The sequence below is a fragment of the Mesoplodon bidens genome (genome assembly GCF_964165515.1).
Source record: "Mesoplodon bidens genome assembly, chromosome: 16".
In the NCBI taxonomy this organism is placed as follows: Eukaryota; Metazoa; Chordata; class Mammalia; order Artiodactyla; family Ziphiidae; genus Mesoplodon; species Mesoplodon bidens.
This window is the reverse complement of record NC_138173.1, coordinates 40,019,791-40,037,969: the sequence shown is the minus strand read 5'-3', so window position 1 is coordinate 40,037,969 and position 18,179 is coordinate 40,019,791. Positions and strand designations below refer to the sequence as shown.

The 18,179-nt window shown below is 43.6% G+C and overlaps 1 protein-coding gene across 1 annotated transcript in view; it reads right to left on the bottom strand.

Annotated features, from left to right (window-relative positions):
- The window catches only part of SDC2 (syndecan 2), a 113,119-nt gene extending 97,835 nt beyond the window's left edge, over positions 1-15,284 (bottom strand). The window contains exon 1 of the mRNA XM_081258672.1: positions 14,707-15,284. Coding sequence (XP_081114798.1) covers positions 14,707-14,766 — 60 coding nt within the window. The 5' untranslated portion in view covers positions 14,767-15,284. The remainder of the gene's footprint in view (positions 1-14,706) is intronic.
- Positions 15,285-18,179: the final 2,895 nt, after the last annotated feature.

Here is an 18,179-nt window from a genome sequence, read left to right as displayed (position 1 = left end):
AGGAGACTAGTGACTATTCTACACCAGGCACTCTCCTAAATGCTTGACGTGCAGGAACTCTAATCCTCATAGCATCTCGATGAGCTGCTACTGTGACTCACCTTCTTTTCACAGATGAGAAAACTGAGGCCCAGAGAGACTAAGTAACCTGCTGAAAGCCCTACAGCCAGACACCAGCAGATCTGGTATTTAAAGAGATTCCTATTTATTCTACACTCAGTTCTCCCATTCTCTCCACAGACAGAAGCTTGTGGAGAGAAGCCTTTGAGGTAAGGTGCTAAATGTTGGTAAAGGAATCAGGAAATGTGTGACCTAGAATATTAGCCCAACCATGCAAATGAAGGGTCTGACCCATCACTAATGGGGGCTGCACCCATCAGACTGCTTTAAAAAGTGATTATACATTTAAACACTCTCACTGCTCTCTTGAAAGATTACAGTATCAAGCCAGGGCTATTTAAAGCTAGAAAAACTGAGGATCTGACTTCTGCTCTGTCATCTAAAATACAGTCATGGTAAGTAATACCGCCTAGCAGTTGTGAGACAATTATAGGCAATAAATGGGAAATGCCTACCACAGTTCTAAGCACACAGTAGGAGATCACTGTAGTAATTTCTCATGTTATTGTCTTTTAACAAAATTCAATTCTTAAAAATATCATCCCACAGACTTATTTTCTGAAAAACTAGGACTCAAATATATTCATGTTATTACACTAAGATTTACATCAGTACTCAAGAGAAAAATGTTAGAAGATCATCCAGTGCTGGCAAAAAGTGCTTCTACCTGGGCCCTCAGTTCCACAGACATTTTTCCCTGAAGGCTCTGACATAATTTTAGTATAAAAATCCAAAGAATGTTCTTCTCCCCTCAACCTACAACAGCAGTTTGCTACCTACATAAAATGTGGTAGTAATTCATGAGGATTTTGCTTCCAGTTTTGATTCTTATCTCCATGAAGTTTTTATCTCCTTTTCTGCCTGCAAGTCTCCACAATCTTCCCAAGATTTACAAATCAACTTGACTTCAGTCTCTCTCTCTCTGGGTCTTCCAGATCCTAGTGCTCCCAGCCCTGCTCCCCTAATCAGCCAAAAGCTTCACAGACAATAAAGAAGTTAGCAGGAGCACATTTTTTGTTGGAAATTCTGAAATTATCTCAACATCACTTTATTCATTTTGCACAAAACACACTGATGCAGAGATATAACATATAATGTATGTTCCACTTGGAATTTCATTTATTTATCAAACATGTGGCAGAAGTAAGTGTATTAGGTGCTAATCATTAGTGTAGGGAATAAGGGAGAGGAATGAGCCCCAAAGGGAATGTGTTATGGTAAGAAGAAAACAGCAGCAAATCAGATAGCCTGGGCCCAACTTATAATTCCACCATTAACTAACTATGTGATCTTGGACAAGTCAATTCTAGCTCCAAAACCCATGGTTACATAATGAAAAGGCAGAATCCAAAAGAACACAGTGAAAATCATCCCAACACTTGTATACCTCTTTCATTCATCAGTTAAGACTATCTGATCAACTGAACACATAGTATAAGGTCTAGCTCTCCCCTTTAAGAGTCCAAAGCTTATAAAGTATGGAGAATTAAACTGGATGAAATGTAAGATTTCTTTCTTGCCTGATATAAATATCAATAGCCTATTCAGGTTCTAAACAATTTCTTGCTCTTTGAATCTTTTGTACATTTTAATATTCGGAAGTCTTTGCTTGCAGAGCAGGTGGAGGAAAACTAAAAAGTATGAAAATCCAGTGTCTAATTCTGGTTTTTCTCTAGCACACTGTGCCACTTCAGGGAAGGCTTCTTTCTAGGAAAGCAGTAACTTCTCTTCTACAAGGGGTTTTTCTTATCCTTCTCAACTGTAGTTCTTAAGCAGTTTTGATTGCTAGATATGTCTAACTAGATTCAGACAAAAACAAACAGATCCATAGTTTACAAAGAATGCATGTGTTAAATATGGCTCAACCCAGGTGCAACTATCCTAAACAATCAAAAGGTAGATAATAGTTGCTTGAAGGTAGGTATCATGTCATTTCTTTTTAACCTGCAAGACAAGCAAGAGCTTTGCCCTTGTTCGATGTGCAATAACATGAGTTAATTATTAACTGACTTACCAAATAAGAAACTTCATCCAATAACTAATCAAAACAATTACAAAATCTAATCAACTCAAAAATAAACAAAATACTCAAACCAAAATACCCTGCACTCTTATCTAAATGAGTTCAGAGGTGAGACATAAATGAAATTAAGATTTTAATTCATTAGTAAACCTAACAGATAAATCAGTGTTTATAGGACCTCCTTTAAGCATTTTATAATTATAATCCCAAGTATTATGTTAGATTTTTCAAATCTCAACTAAATTTCCAACCTGTATGCAAGTCTATTTTGAGCTTTACTTGAATGTAATCCAGGAAACGGATGATGCAGGAAAGAAAAAATATAATTCAGCATCACACCTTGCTTGGTGAAAAATAAACTGGTCATAAATGTGTGAAAACATATGTCCCTTGGTGCCAAGGGTCAGAATGCAAGCAAGAAACAAGAAACATGCATACATATTTGTGCATATATAATATACTCGGGAATCACGAAACTTAAAGCTGAAAGGAAAGAGGATCAAATGAGTTTATAACACCTACTTTGGGTCGGGTTTTTTGTTAGAAGTTTTCAGTCATTATTGAGGCTAATCTTCAAAATTAACCCAAAAGCAAAATATTATAATTCCCAATTTTACACTGAGAAAAATGAGCTCAGAGATGATAAGAAACTTCCCCAAGGTCATGTGGCTTTTAGGTGGTAATACCAGAAACTGAACTACAGCATACCTGACTCATCATCATACCCTTCAATATCATCTCCTGTGTTATCTTAATTTGGGAGGGCACACAAGTGAAACATGACAACACTAGAACTACGACTTCATGTGAATTAGGATCTATATATGTTATGACCCATAATTTACTGCACTGTCACGCACCTGTCATCCATGCAGAGACTGTTGCCTAACAACTCAGTACACAGTGGCTTTTTGGTTCCTAAACATGTCAAATATATTGAGTCTTCAGCACAGATGTACTAACCCTAATACAGTAAGCCTTCAGTTAACCAGATATTAGACCTTTATATTAACATTTTTGTAAATTTTTATCAGATGCTTTTCTGAATCTGTTGAGATGACCATACTGTTATCTCCCTTAAACTGTTAATAACTGCATTGCTTTCTGAGGCTGAAGCATTCTTTGGATAAACCCAACTTGAACTCATCATTATTCTTTTAATAAGCTGCTGTACTCGGTTTGATAACATTCTATTTAAAATTGTGGGATAGGGAGGGTGGGAGGGAGATGCAAGGGGGAGGAGATATGGGGATATATGTATATGTATAGCTGATTCACTTTGTTATGAAGCAGAAACTAACACACCATTGTAAAGCAATTACACTCCAATAAAGATGTTTTAAAAATAAATAAAATAAAAAGTTGGCATCTATGATCACAAGTGAAGCTGGCCTAAAGATTTGTTTTCTTGTGCTTTCCTTGTCTGGTTTTGACACAGAATAATGCCAACCTCATGAAATCTTCTGTCATTCTCTAAGCTTTGGAACAAGTGTCTGTTCCTTGAAGGATCAGCAAAACTTATTTGTAAAACCATCTAGGTCTGGCGCCACTTTTTAAAGTTTTTTTTCTTTTTTTTTTTTTTGATGTAGACCATTTTTTTTAAAGCCTTTATTGAATTTTTGTTACAATATTGTTTCTGTTTTATGTTTTGGCTTTTTTGGCCGTGAGGCATGTGGGATCTTAGCTCCCTGACCAGGGATCGAACCCGCACCCCCTGCATTGGAAGGCGAAGTCTCAACCACTGGACTGCTAGGGAAGTCCCCTGGTGCCATTTTTTTTAAAGGGAATTTTTTGTTGAGATAATTGTACATTCACATGCAGTTGTAAGAAATAACAGAGACTTCTCTTGTACCCTTTACTCAGTTTACCCCAATGGTAACATTTTATAAATATAAAAACAAGGATACTGACATTGATACAATTGACCAATCTTATTCAGATTTCCCCAGTTTTACCTGTACTCATTTGTGTTTGCATCTGTGTGTATTTAGTTCTATGTAATTTCATCAACGCACAGGTTTGTGGATACATAAATACATAGTATATACATATATGTGTAGATATATTTAAATTTATTTAATATAACCAGGGTTTTACTATACATAGTTTTTTATTAAAGTATAGTTGATTTACAATGTTGTCTATACATAGTTTTATATCTGACTTTTTTTTCTATTATAAAAAGTTTCCAAGTTATAAACATTCTTCCAATACATTTTTAATGGTTGTATGATAATTAATGTATAATTTAGAATCTTTTATTTAACCATTCCTCTAGTATTATACACGTAGGTTGTTTCCATTTTTTTAAACTATTATAAGTAAGGCTTCAATAAATACATTTACCCAGCTACGATTATTTCCTCTGGAGAGATCTGTAGAGATAAAATTACTGGAGAAACTGTTCATGGGCCAGAAATAATCGATGACATATTCTCTCACATCACCCACATTTAGAGAAAAGGGTGAGTACAGGCATACTTTGTTTTATTGTGCTTCAAAGATACAGCATTTTTCAAAAATTAAAGGTTTGCAGCAACCCTGCGTCTCGCAAGTCTATCGGCGCCACTTTTCCACCAGCTTTTGCTCACTTCGTGTCTCTGTGTCACATTTTGGTAATTCTCACAATATTCAAACTTTTTCATTATTAATATATTTGTTATGGTGATCTGTGATCAGTGTTCTTTGATGTTACTGTTGTAATTGTTTTGGGGACGAACTTCGGCCATATAAAACAACAAACTTAATAACTGTTGGATGTATTCTGACTGCTCCACGGATCAGTTCCCTATCTCTCTCCCTCTCCTCGGGGCCCCCTATTCCCTGAGATACAACAATATAGAAATTAGGCCAATTAATAACCCTACAGTGGCCTCTACATGTTCAAGTGAAAGAAAGAGTCTCTCACTTTAAACCAAAGGCTAGACATGATTAAGCTTAGTGAGAAAGGCATCTCAAAGGCGGAGAGAGGTCGAAAGCTAGGCCTCTTGCGCCAAACAGTTAGCCAAGTTGTGAAAGCAAAGAAAAAGTTCTTAAAGGAAATGAAAGTGCTACTCAGGTGAACACACAAATGATAACAAAGCAAAACAGGCTTATTGCTGATATGGAGAAAGTTTAATGGTCTGGTTAGAAGGCCAAACCAGACACAACATTCCCTTAAGCCAAAGCTTAATCCAGAACAAGGCCCTGACTCTCTTCAAGTCTATGAAGGCTGAGAAAGGTGAGGAAGCCGCAGAAGAAAAGTTTGAAGCTAGCAGAGATTGGTTCATGAGGTTTAAGAAAAGAAGCCGGGGCTTCCCTGGTGGCACAGTGGTTGAGAGTTCGCCTGCCGGTGCAGGGGACGCAGGTTCGTGCCCCGGTCCGGGAGGATCCCGCGTGCCACGGAGCGGCTGGGCCCGTGAGCCATGGCTGCTGGGCCTGTGCGTCCGGAGCCTGTGCTCCGCAACGGGAGAGGCCACAGCAGGGAGAGGCCCGCGTACCGCCAAAAAAAAAAAAGAAAAGAAGCCGTCTCTGTAACGTAAAAGTACAAGGTGAAGCAGCAAGTGCTGATGTAGAAGCTGCAGCAAGTTATCCAGAAGATCTAACTAAGATAATTCATGAAGGTGGCTACACTAAACAACAGATTTTCCATGTAGATGAAACAGCCTTCTATTGGAAGAAGATGCCATCTAGGACTCTCACAGCTACAGAGAAGTCAATGCCTGGTTTCAAAATTTCAAAGGATAGGCTGACTCCCTTGTTAGGGGTTAATGCAGCTGGTGACTTAAAGCTGAAGCCAATGCTGATCTACCATTCAGAAAATCCTATGGCCCTTAAGAATTATGTTAAATCTACTCTGCCTGTGCTCTGTAAATGGAATAACAAAGCCTGGATGACAGCACATCTGTTTACAACATGGTTTACGTAACCTTAAGCCCACTGTTGAGACCTACTGCTCAGAAAAAAAAGATTCCTTTCAAAATATTACTGTTCATTGACAATGCACCTGGTCACCCAAGAGCTCTGATGAAGATGTACAAGGAGAGCAATGCTGTTTTCATGCCTACAAGCACAACATCCTTTTTGCAGCCCATGGATCACTTCAACTTTCATGTCTTACTATTTAAAAAACACATTTCGTAGGGCCATAGACAGTGATTCCTCTGACAGATCTGGACAAAGCAAATTGAAAACCTTCTGGAATGGATTCACCGTTCTAGATGCCATTAAGAACATTTGTTAAAATATCAACATTCACAGGAGTTTGGAAGAAGTTGATTCCAACCCTTTGAGGGGATGACTTTGAGGGGTTCAAGACTTCAGTGGAGGAAGTAATTGCAGATGTGGTGGAAATAGCAAGAGAGCTAGAATTAGAAGTGGAACCTGACGATATGAATGAATTGCTGCACTCTCATGATAAAACGTGAATGGATGAGGAGTTGCTTCTTATGGATGAGCAGAGAAAGGGGTTTCTTGAGATGGAATCTACTCCTGGTGAAGATCATTGAAATGACAACAAAGGATTTAGAATATGACATAAACCAAGTTGATACGGCAGCACCAGGGTATGACAGGATTGACTCCAGTTTTTTTTTTTTTTTTTTTTTGCGGTACGCGGGCCTCTCACTGTTGTGGCCTCTCCCGTTGCGGGGCACAGGCTCCGGATGCGCAGGCTCAGCGGCCATGGCTCACGGGCCCAGCCGCTCCACGGCATATGGGATCCTCCCAGACCGGGGCACGAACCCGTATCCCCTGCATCGGCAGGCGGACTCTCAACCACTGCGCCACCAGGGAGGCCCTTGACTCCAGTTTTGAAAGAAGTTCTACTGTGGGTAAGATTATCATACAGCACCAAATACTACAGAGAAACCGTGAAAGGAAGAGTCAACCTATGCGGCAAACTTTACTGTTGTCTTATTTTAAGAAATTCCCACAGTCACCCCAGCCTTCAGTAACCACCACCCTGATCAGTCAGCAGCCATCAACATCCAGGCAAGGCCCTCTGCCTGCAAAAAGATTACAATTCGCTGAAGGCTCAGATGATGGTTAGCATTTTTAGCAATAAAAAATTTTTAATTATGATAATGTACATTGATTTTTTTAGACACAACACACTACACTTAACAGAATACAGTATAGTATAAGCATACTTTTCTATGCACTGGGAAACCAAAAAACTCATGTGGTTCACTTTATTGTGATATTCGCTTTATTGCAATCTTTGCTTTTTTGTGGTGGTCTGGAACCAAACCCACAGTATCTCCCAGTATATCTACACAAAAATGTCCCCAATATCTCGAGGTAGAGCTAGGCCTCCCCAAGTCGGGGAAAGAACCCCAGCTATGAAAATGCAGGCTCAATCATGTAGTTTCCAGGCCACCCTCTGGGCTGAAGCTTATCAGATGAGCCCGTAGAGTGTCAAGCCCCCACTCTTTAGGGAAGCAGAAAACAGAATATAAGTAACTAACATGTGACACTGAGTGTGAAGATGCCACTGTGTTAAAAGCTCCAGTGTGTTCTGTCCCATGTAATCCTAAGAACCTATTGGACGATATTCCATTTTACAGATGAGAAAACTGAGCACAGAGAGGTTTAGAAACTTGCCCAAGTTTACACAGTAAGTGGATTCTAACCCAGGCAAGTCTTAACTCCAGTGCCCAGGCTCTGAACCACTGTACCATACTGTCTTCTCATTTAGACTCTTGCTATGGCCTCTACAGCACTGACGCTGGGCTCTGGTGCTATAGAAAGGAACCAAAGGGAAGGCAGTTAAAGGCCCCTCTCTGGAAATGAAGGTCAAGGCCAGAAACCAAATGAGAAACCTGAGACCCTCAGTGGATTATGCTTCAAAAGCCCTCCAGATTACATCAACAAGTCATGTTGTCTTCTTTCTAGAATGAAAGTGAGTTCCATCACATCAACTGCTCTTGCTGCTACACTGGCCTATATCAGGAAATATATGGGAAAACACTAGATATTAGATCATGAATATTCAGAGCAATGTATATAATCCCAGTACATGATGAATAGTTAGCTCAAGTTAACTGATTACCACCAGCATTTTACCAGTAGCTTTACATTTCTGTAATGTGAAGAAATTCCTTGCTCCAGTAATAAAATAGTAAGTATTTGGCAGGAGCTTAATAATTACTTATTGATTAGGTTAATCTTAACATTGCTCCAATCATACCCTGAAGCATACAGAAAAAAATAAATATTAAAGACAGAAGTTCTTCTAGTTCACTTTATCATTTTGTAGCTGGGAAAGCTGAGGTCCCACAGGGATTAAGATTGTTAATTATATGTGTGCAAAGCCTCTCTTTTGCCTTCAATACTGTACATTTATTTTCACTATCTTTATATTTAACAATACATTGTACAAAAATACATATTTAACTCTTACTCTTTTTTTGATAAGAACTTTAAAAAAAAATTTTTCCTTTAGTATTTGTATACCTTGCTCCATGTGTCATTCTTACCATGAGACTAAACTCTATTTATTGTACATATTCCTTAAACATCTGTACTATTTGTATTTAATATACCTGTATAAAGATAAGAAAACATCAAAATGCTTTGCAAAGGACACATTTTACTGCATCTTTGTGACATTTTTCACAGAACAGATTCAACAACAGAGGAGAGAAATGTGAAAACATATCTTGTCTTTAATAATATTTTTCTATAGCTTGGAGTCCAACACCATGACCTGACTCTCACATTACCGACTGGGGTACCAGTTGGCCTCACTGCTGATTCAAATGGGAAATCTCCAGTGACTTTCTCCTAGTCCCACCAATTCTTTGAGATACCCAAGAAAAACAGATGTACACAGTCTATTTCAACAGTGTCCTTTCCTACTCAGAGGCAATCACCCCTCTAGCCTTATTGTTAAAACGAATGTTGCCCTAGAAACAGACTCATCAAAATGCAATGGAGATTTTTAATAGCAGGACCCACATCTCAAACTGCTAAGAGAAGAAATTCTTCCATGCATTTCTACTCTTAAAAAATAAAAATTCTCCCTATTGCTACTCACAGCTGCCCAACATTCCCTGACCTCCCGTGCCACCTCATTCTAGACACCCAGTGGCACTTAAGCATGCGATGCCACTGTAACTCTCTCCTTCCGACCTGCTAGAATCTCAACTCAGCCAAAGGACATGGACACGGGAAGGAGTAGGAATGTACACTGATGGGAGGCACTGGATTTGCCTTTTTATTCTTCAACACCACAATGTGGATGAAACTGAGGTCGAGAGTCAAAACTTGCAAACTAACCCAGGTCCACCCACAAGCTGGTAGATTCAGCTGACCCCAGACCACACTGTCTTCAGTGACCAGAGCGAAGGAGAGCTTCAGCAGGACCAGCTGACCCTGACTGCCCCAGCCATGGGCACCTGCCCTTAAGTATGGAGCATCAACAGGTGTTTACCACAGGGGTCAAAGGTGTGGAAACAAGGACCTTCCCCTCAGTGCCAGTCTCCAAAACATCAGAGGGCTAAGGGCCCTCAAGAATATCATATATGGCTCTCTCATTTCATAGTCAAGAAAACAGCCCAAGAAAGAAGAAGGAAAAAAAACAACACTTACTTTCTGTGCCTCAGGTACCACTCCCACGCTCCATCATTTTATCCTCACAACAATCCTGTTATAAAGGCATTCTCAGGTGCAATTTATATGCACACGCACATATGTATTTTTTTTAAGTGACTCAAAGTGTCAGTATCTTGTCCAAGTCCTAACACGGAGTAAGTGGCAAAGTAGCAACATCTCCCCCACCCAAACCCTTTATCTCTACACTGGTCCCTCAGGGTCACAAAGCTTCTTACCCCTGGGAGCCCCAAGACTAACACAAAATAGCACGTAGAAGGGGTAAAGTGTGTTACTAGACCAGTGGTTCCCAGATGTGGCTAATTCTTTAGCATCATCTGAGATGCTTTCTAAAAATACAAACCCCCCACCCCCTTTAGGTTTCTGATTGTTAGAAGGCCCTGAAATCTCTATTTTTACATACTTACAGTGATTCTGATTGTCAGTCTGCCTTACTATTTACAGAGAGAGAAAAACAATGGCTAGATCAGTCGTGAAAGGCTGTCTGGAGCTTGGATTTGAATCAACAGAATTTAAAAGGAGAAACACTGAAGAGGTGGCTATGTCCAGCGAGCATTCACAAAAGTGAGATGAGTGGGCGAGGGCGGGGAGACGTGATGGAGAGGGATGGGGGCGGGGGGGTGGGACTAACTAGGAAGGAGTGATATTCTGGAGCATCATATAAATCTGGCAGAGGTATTTAGACTCCGCACCATGATAACAAGGAAACACAATCCAAGTGGTACAGGGTAAATCAAACAGCAGGTGAGCATCTGGGCCAGGAAGGGCAATGGCAAGGCTGTTGACATGGGGCACATGCTGGCAAGGTGCCAACAAAGAAAAACCTGAAGGGGAAACACTTCCTGGCTGCCTGGTTTGATTACGCCTTTATCCTGAGCACTTAGTACAATAGATGCTGAATAAATATCATGGAGTGAACACCATATAGGTGCATATAGTGGCCAACTGGTCACGAAAGTCAACAAAGATGAATGGGTCAAGGACCGGACTTCAAGATTCAAATCTGATTCAAATCTAGAATTAAGATGATGGTACTGGCAGAGGTGACTGAAAAAGAGTAGCTTGTTTTCAGCGAAAGCTCTTCCTCACTCCTTCTTGCTTTTCTCTAAAGCTTTATTTTGGCTTCTGGTGCATGAAAGAATTAGGTGGTTTTGAAATACCGGAATGTACCTTCGACAGTGGCACGAACAGCAGGTCTTCTGTCTTGGGAAGAAGAAAACGATGGGCAAGATCTTTTGGTTTGCTTCTTTGGCAAAGGAGGAGAGACAATCTCGTGAGAATCTAAACTCAGATGACATTCTTCACATGACCTAAGATCACTGCCAGCTGACGTGCCGATAGCACTGTGGCGTTAAGCCACTGGACTCCCTGTAAACCTGAATTGACAGAGCTGGCCGGGCTCTGTGTGGCTTGGTCAGCCTCAGGCTTTGCCAACCTGAGGAGACTCCGGGCCCCCTGAAACTGGCCAGTCAGGTCTCTGGGGGCTTCTAGGAGACTTGAGAACTAGTTCTACCCAAGAAAAAAACTAGATGATCTTTTGAAATCCCTTCCAAACGAATGATTATTCAAGGTGCCTTGTGTGTAAGCATATTCCACAGCTCCTCAAATGGCAAGCACCATCAAAATTATACGTTCCGGGTCCCAGAAGCAGGAGTTGGAGGGTGTACTCCAATTCCTCTGGATGCCCATCTTCCACAAGCCTGATCTTAATAAGGTCTTCCCTTCTCAAGTGACATCTACCTCCTGCTAATATCCAACTAACAGAGAAAGAGCCCTGATTTCTCTAAGATTCCCTAGCAAGTATGATCTGCCACATTACTGGAGCAGCCAAAATGCATTTTTCTAAAGAACTGCAAAAGGTTATATGGCTTCAATTTAATTTTTCCTTCAAATGCAAGTTTTCCAAGGCCTGCCTTTCATAATACACGGAGACGTGAGGCATGGGTCCAAATGATCTGGCAGTTTCTTTTAATTTACACACATCTAAGCGTGTGCAAAAAATTCCACTAGTTCAAAACGCTTCCTTTTCTTAAGCATACTTCCAGTTCAAATTACGTGTTTATGGCAGTCTGCAATGTATTATTTCTGAAGATAAACAGTCATGTAAAAAATTGATAGAAAAGCAGCAGCATATCACTACTGCCACACTCTGTCAGTCTCTCCTCTCGCATGCCGGTGGGAGGTATAAATGCATCGCCATGACCAGGCTCGCCCTGATGCCTCCAGCGTCCAGAAAGGCAGGGCCACCAGTTCCTTTCCACAGACAGCTTTGAGCCTTGGTTGCTGAGAACCTCTTTTTTCACCCCCTTGAACTTAGTATAAAACTCAAGAATGCACTAACTGGAGATGTTCTTCCTTTTGAAAATGAGAGGCTTTACGCTTAGATGATCACTACTTCTAACTCCCGGAAAACAGTTGCAGTTTTCCAATTAAAATTAGAAGTACTGGAAATCATGTACTCTAATAACTAAATGTTGAAAAGTGAAGTCTTTCAACTTCGCGTACGTTTATGCTGCTACATGTGAAACAGAGGCTGAAAAGTAATTTAAATGGACTATTGGCTGTTCTGGGCCTTGAAAAAGCTTCTATTGAGAAAAAATTGATTCCCTGCTTAACAAAGACTCTCTGCTACAGTCTTCAAGTTGACATTTAAAAAATATCTAACCACCCTTTTGAATGATATTCCAATTACTGAAAACAGTATCTACCACAGTGAAACGGCTCAATTGGAAAGCACCCAATTCTGGTTGGAAATAAGAAATATTAGAACCCCAAAGGCACAGAGTTGGGGGTAGAGGTGTCACCAGAGAAGACAGGTATAGTTCAGCCAAAAAGCTTCCTTAAGAAGCACTGTCAGAGGGAGATCAGCTCGGTGCTTTTTGACCACTTAGAGGGGTGGGATAGGGAGGGTGGGAGAGAGGCGCAGGAGCGAGGCGATACGGGGATATATGTATACATATAGCAGATTCACTTTGTTATACAGCAGCAACTAACACACCATTGTAAAGCAATTATACTCCAATAAAGATGTTAAAAAAAAAAAGAAGCACTGTCAGATTTATGCAAAACTCCAAGGAAACATTATTCCTCTAGAATCCCCAAACATCAACACTTTCTAGCAAATTTATGAACAGGACTCAGCAAAAAAGGGACCTCCTTATAACCCTGCACAGCTTTTTAGGCAGGCAGGCTTCTCCTGAACATCTTTAGATGGAGTTCTCCCTTTGCCCTGCTTTGCAACAAGATGAGCAATAATGTTTTTCTGAAATAAACAGAGAATCTCTCCCTTTCGGTGTGCAAAGAGCCAAAGTTCATAACTGGCTGGCAGATTACCAATCCCAAGGGATAAAACGATCATTTGCCAAAGAGAAATGCTGATACGTTTCGGAGTTCTGTTCTACAGCCGGAGCACCCAAATTCTCATCTGCTGTGTTCAGTTTACAATCCTACTTGTTCTCCAATCTCGCCTAACGTTTGGGCACCTGCTAGCACACACAGAGGTTCCCACACCGATGAAAAATGCCCATCTGCTGCTGAGTGCCAAAGAGGTTTCCCAATCCTAAATCGCATCAACTCAAAAAAGCGGGCTGGGGTGGGGGGAGAAGGGAGAAATAACACGCTAAAGGCGAGGGGGAGAAACTCACAAAACCACCTCTAAAGATGACATTATTTGTCTTCGAAGAGGCGGTTCAGTTTATTAGAAATGGACAAGTTATTCGGTGGCAAAGGGAGGAGACATGGGGAACTGGAAGGGACAGAAACAGCTGCACTCCCTAACCGAGGCCCCGGACCGCCCTGAGGCTGCAGACGGGATCGCGGACAAAGCTCAGGGCGCCCAGGTAGGGGCCGCCAAGCACAAGTGAAAGCCCAGGAGGCAGTTCTCTTTAGAGGGCGCTCATTGGGCGTCTTAAGGAAGCAAGCTCCAACCCCCCCAAAACGCGACCCAGAGGAGGAGAAACCAAGTTCCCACGGCCGAGGCCGGGGAGGGAGGCTGGGTGCCCGCAGCCGGCCCCGCCGGAGAAGAGACTCCTCCGGGCCTCGGGGTACTCCCGCCGGGTGCCACGAGGGCAAGCATGGCGGGATGGAAGCCTCGGTCTCCGAGCGGCCGGGCGACCCGAGGCCGATCGCAGTGTCACAGTACCCCGCCTCGCCCCGCTGCTGCACTCGAGTGCAATCCATACTGAAATGCCCTCCTGTCCCTAAGGCCCCGCGAGCTGCCCCCCGCCCCGCAGGAAGCACGGGTCGCCGCACCACCGGGAGTCCAGAGGCCCTCACGCCGGCATTTTCGGGCGCGTTCCGCTCACCCACCGCGGGACCGAGGACTGCGCCTCCGCCGGTAGCGTTTCCACGTAGTGTCTGCTCCCTCGCCCCAGCCAGGGGAACATCAAACAAAAGAACTTTTTGCAAACTTTCCTCTCCGGACACTCAAGGGTTTCTTAAAGCTGAGCCCCATCTCCCCAGAACCTGCATTCAATCGAGTAGGAAAGCTGGCGTGGGGGTTTGGGGGGATGGTGTGCAGGAGAAGGGACCCCAAAGTTTCCAGGGCGTCTCCGGGTCTCGGGGAGCGCGCGGAGGGGGCCAGTTCCCTCGCAGCCCTATCCGGGCTTCCTCTCTCCGGCCACCCTTCCCCATCGGTCCTTCCCGGCCACGCTTCCAGACCCTCCGACTGCAAAGAAGTTGGGAGTGACTTCAGGGGCCTCTGCGGTTCGACAAAACTGCAGTACTCTTGCCCTCATCCCGGGGGACCTCGGGACAACTCCAGCGAGCGGCGCTTTTCTGCGGGAAGCGAAGGGGGAGAGGAGTGGAGGAGCGAGCTCATTTGTCCCAGCAGATCGCCGGGGGCCGAGGGGCACGTCTGGGAATGGGGGACATCCCCCAGGTGGCGCTCCCCGATTCCCCGCGGGCTCTGCGGACTCTGCTCGGTCTCTGCACCCTAAACGGCGCGCGCGTCCCCAGCCTGGCCCACTCACCGACTCCGCCGACACGCAGGCCACCAAGCCCAAGGTGAGCAGGATCCAAGCGCGCCGCATATTCCCCGGGGACCGGCTGCTCCCAGCCGCCGCTTTGCAACGAGGGAAAAACGAAGTCTCTCGCCCAGCGACCGGCGCAGCCTGCGCAGAAGGACCGGAGCAGAGCAGCCGCAGCGACCGCGGCTCGGGCTCGGGCTCGGGAGCTCGGGCTCCGGGCTCTCGCTTCCTCCTGCTGCGCCTGCGGCTGCGCCCCGAGAACGCGGCGCCTTCTCACTTGTTGGTTCCTACACAACCGATGCCTAGCTGTTGCTCCGGTGAGGCAGCTCTCTGGAGCTCTTCTTGCTCTGCTGTTGTTGTACTCCTCCGCGGACTCCTTCCCCGTGTCGCGGCTCCGTTTCTGATTTTTAAGGAATAAATTAGGTGGCTTGGAATGTAGCTGCAGCTGAAGTTTGGGCACAGGGCGGTGGGAGCGCCTGATCCGCGCGGCTGGAGCTCCCGGAGTATCTGGAGAGAAGCGCGTCGGAGCGGAGCTAGTGGCTCAGCGGCTGCGCCCCTCCTCCTCCCGCGCCGCCGCCTCCCTCGCAGGGTCCTCCTCCCTTCCTCCTCCTCCTCTTCTCCTACCGCTCCCAGCCTCCCTCCGGAGCCCGCTTCTCTGGGCTTCTCCGGGCGTCTCGAGGAGGGGAGGCGGCAGTGTGACTCCCAGCTAAACCCGGGAGAAATTCCTACAGGATTACGCCCGGATTGGCAGCTCCGGCGACCAGTGGCCACCAGCAGCTCCGCGCTGTGGCTGCTCTGGGTCTGTGCGTCCGCAGTCTGTGCTCCAGTGCTCTAGTATTCCTTCATTTTCTGACTCCCTTACCCGCCCCCCACTCTCTCCCCCCTTTTTCTCTCTCCTCCTCCGTGCTCCTTTTTTTCTCTATTTTCTTTTCTCTTCACTTTCACTTTTCTGGAGAAAGATCGGTGAAGCGACGAGAGACATGTTGAGCTTTTCTGCCTGTGAGAATCAGACCAGTACGAAGAAACTGCTTTGAGAGTTGGAAAAACACACACACGAAGTTTACAGATGCCTTCAAGCAATGTGAAGTGTTCATAAAATGGCTAGTTCATGAAAATTGTATTTTAAAAGAGAAGACAATAAATATAGTAAACGTGTATTGAGTATTTCCCACCCTCCCTAACCACCCGCCCCCCAAAAAGGAAGTGAAAGAAGACTCCCATAAACCCAAAATGCGACACTTTCCAAAGCTCATAATTTCATTAAGGGCTTAAATACCATTTTTGCCTCACACACAGTTTAAGCCCCTAACGCATTTTATAGGCTCCATTTCAGCATAGAGGTGTTAACGTTTGGAAGCTACAAATAGGGCAATTTGATGAGAAATTGGATAGAGATCTGAATAATAACAGATTTAAGAGAACTTCAAAGATAAAAGGGATAAAGTAATTTCTAGTTTGAAGAAAATAATGAGCATGTATTTCCTGAATGGAAGTAATCGACCTGAAATATTTTCCTGTGAAATCTTTTTTTTTCAATTCTGTGTCTATAGTACACTACAGAACATGGCAAATGCATACTCCCTTCCAGTTTCTAGCACGATTTTTCTCACTGACTTCTGAAGTAGATAATTCTATGGAGCCATTCTGCTCCTAGAATGCCCACTCTAGGAAACCAGGGATCTTTCTGTCTTGTTCACCACTGTATTTTCATTCCGACTGCATAAAGATACACAATAAATATTTCTTGGATAAACTTTCATCTAAAACTCAATCTATACTGCATAAGAGTTGTGAGTCTTTAAGAAACATCGATGTAGGTATATAGATACTAGACCCTGAGATTTTTTGAATTTATATTTCAAAATATAAGTTTTGAAATTTAGAGAAATTTAGAGAACTGGAGAGAACTTTAGAGAACACAACCTCTGAGACGTCTGCCTCTTTGGTTTTAAGTCCCAACTACCAGGCTCCCAACAGGCAAATCTAAGTCATTGGCAGCCAAGAGGTAATTTGGAAAAATGGAAGAGTAGGCAAAAAAGAAAGAAAAGAAGAAAAAGATCGGGAGACTGGGCGTTGTAACATCAGGATGTTTCTGATTCCACAGAAACTGAGCTGGCACCTGGGTGGGTCAATGTGGGTCTGGCTTGGTTTTTGGAAGAATGAACTACGACTAAATTTTTAAGATGGATTCTTTGTGGGTTGAACACGGCTGAACATGGCCGTTCCTACTTCTGCAGGGCTGCCAAACTAGGGGCCGCTGTCATCCTGTAACTTGGATGAAAGTAATCTTAGCCCCTGCTGCAGAAAAGGGTCCAGCTACACACGCTAAGTCAGCAGCTTCTAAGGAGGGAAACTGAACCCGGGTCTACGGGTTTCGGATCCTGTGGGTTCGGTAGAATTTATTTGTGGGTTGAAGAGTTTCTTGAGAAGGGGAGACTTCTGAGAGGAGTTTTCCAAAGGACAATGAACAATGTGAGAGAAATGCACAAAGCCATAAAATGTCGTCTCTACTCCCAAAAGAGATCTAGTCCGCTCTCCAGGCTTTGGACAAGGTCATACCCCTTTTCTCCCCAGCAGTTAAGAATCCATCAAATAAATTAGAATTCCAGAGAAAGGGGAAAATGCACTTCTCCACTGGCTTTCACAGCTATTGCTGTTTATTGGGGCATCCACCTAACAAGAAACATGGTGGCTGCTCTCTGATTCAGCTTGGGCAGGCAGTGATAAAAATGAATTAGCAGATGCATCTGTTGAAGGAATGTAGCTGTGCCCCTGAAGACATACCCCAAGGCTGTTGGTGTTTATGAGACTCTCAGTGACTGGGTATTTTTTATCAATGGTCATGTAGCATTGAGAGTTTATGTAATAAGGCGATGGTACTATTTTGAGAGTCACAGAATATCAGATATATGATAACAAATAAATATTCAACATCTTGTGCTCAAATGCATGAACAGTTGTGGCCAAAGGATAATCTGACTGTGTAAAAATCACGAACAGTGAAAGCACTTACACAAGAGCTGGCTACAAAAAAGTTACCCATGCTGAGTGGGAGTGGGCCTTGTCCCCCGGTGTTAGAAGCACATCTAAACTTGGAAATGATGAAGGCCTGTGTCTTAGTCTGTTTGGGCTGCTATAAGAAAAATATCATAGACTGGGTGGCTTATACACAACAAAAATTTATTTCTCACAGTTCTGGAGGCTGGGAAGTCCAAGACCAAGGCACTGGCAGATTCAGTGTCTGGTGAGAGCAGGCTTCTTGGTCCATCATAGACAGCTGTCTTTTCATTGTGTCCTCATGTGGTAAAAGAGGTGAGAGGGTTCTCTGGAGCCTCTTGTAAGGGTGCAAGTCCTACCCATGAGGGCTATGCTCTCATGACCTAAACACCTCCCAAAAGGCCCCACCACCAAGTACCATCACCTTGGAGGTTAGGGTTTCAACATATTTACTTTGGGGGGGGGGGACACAGACATTC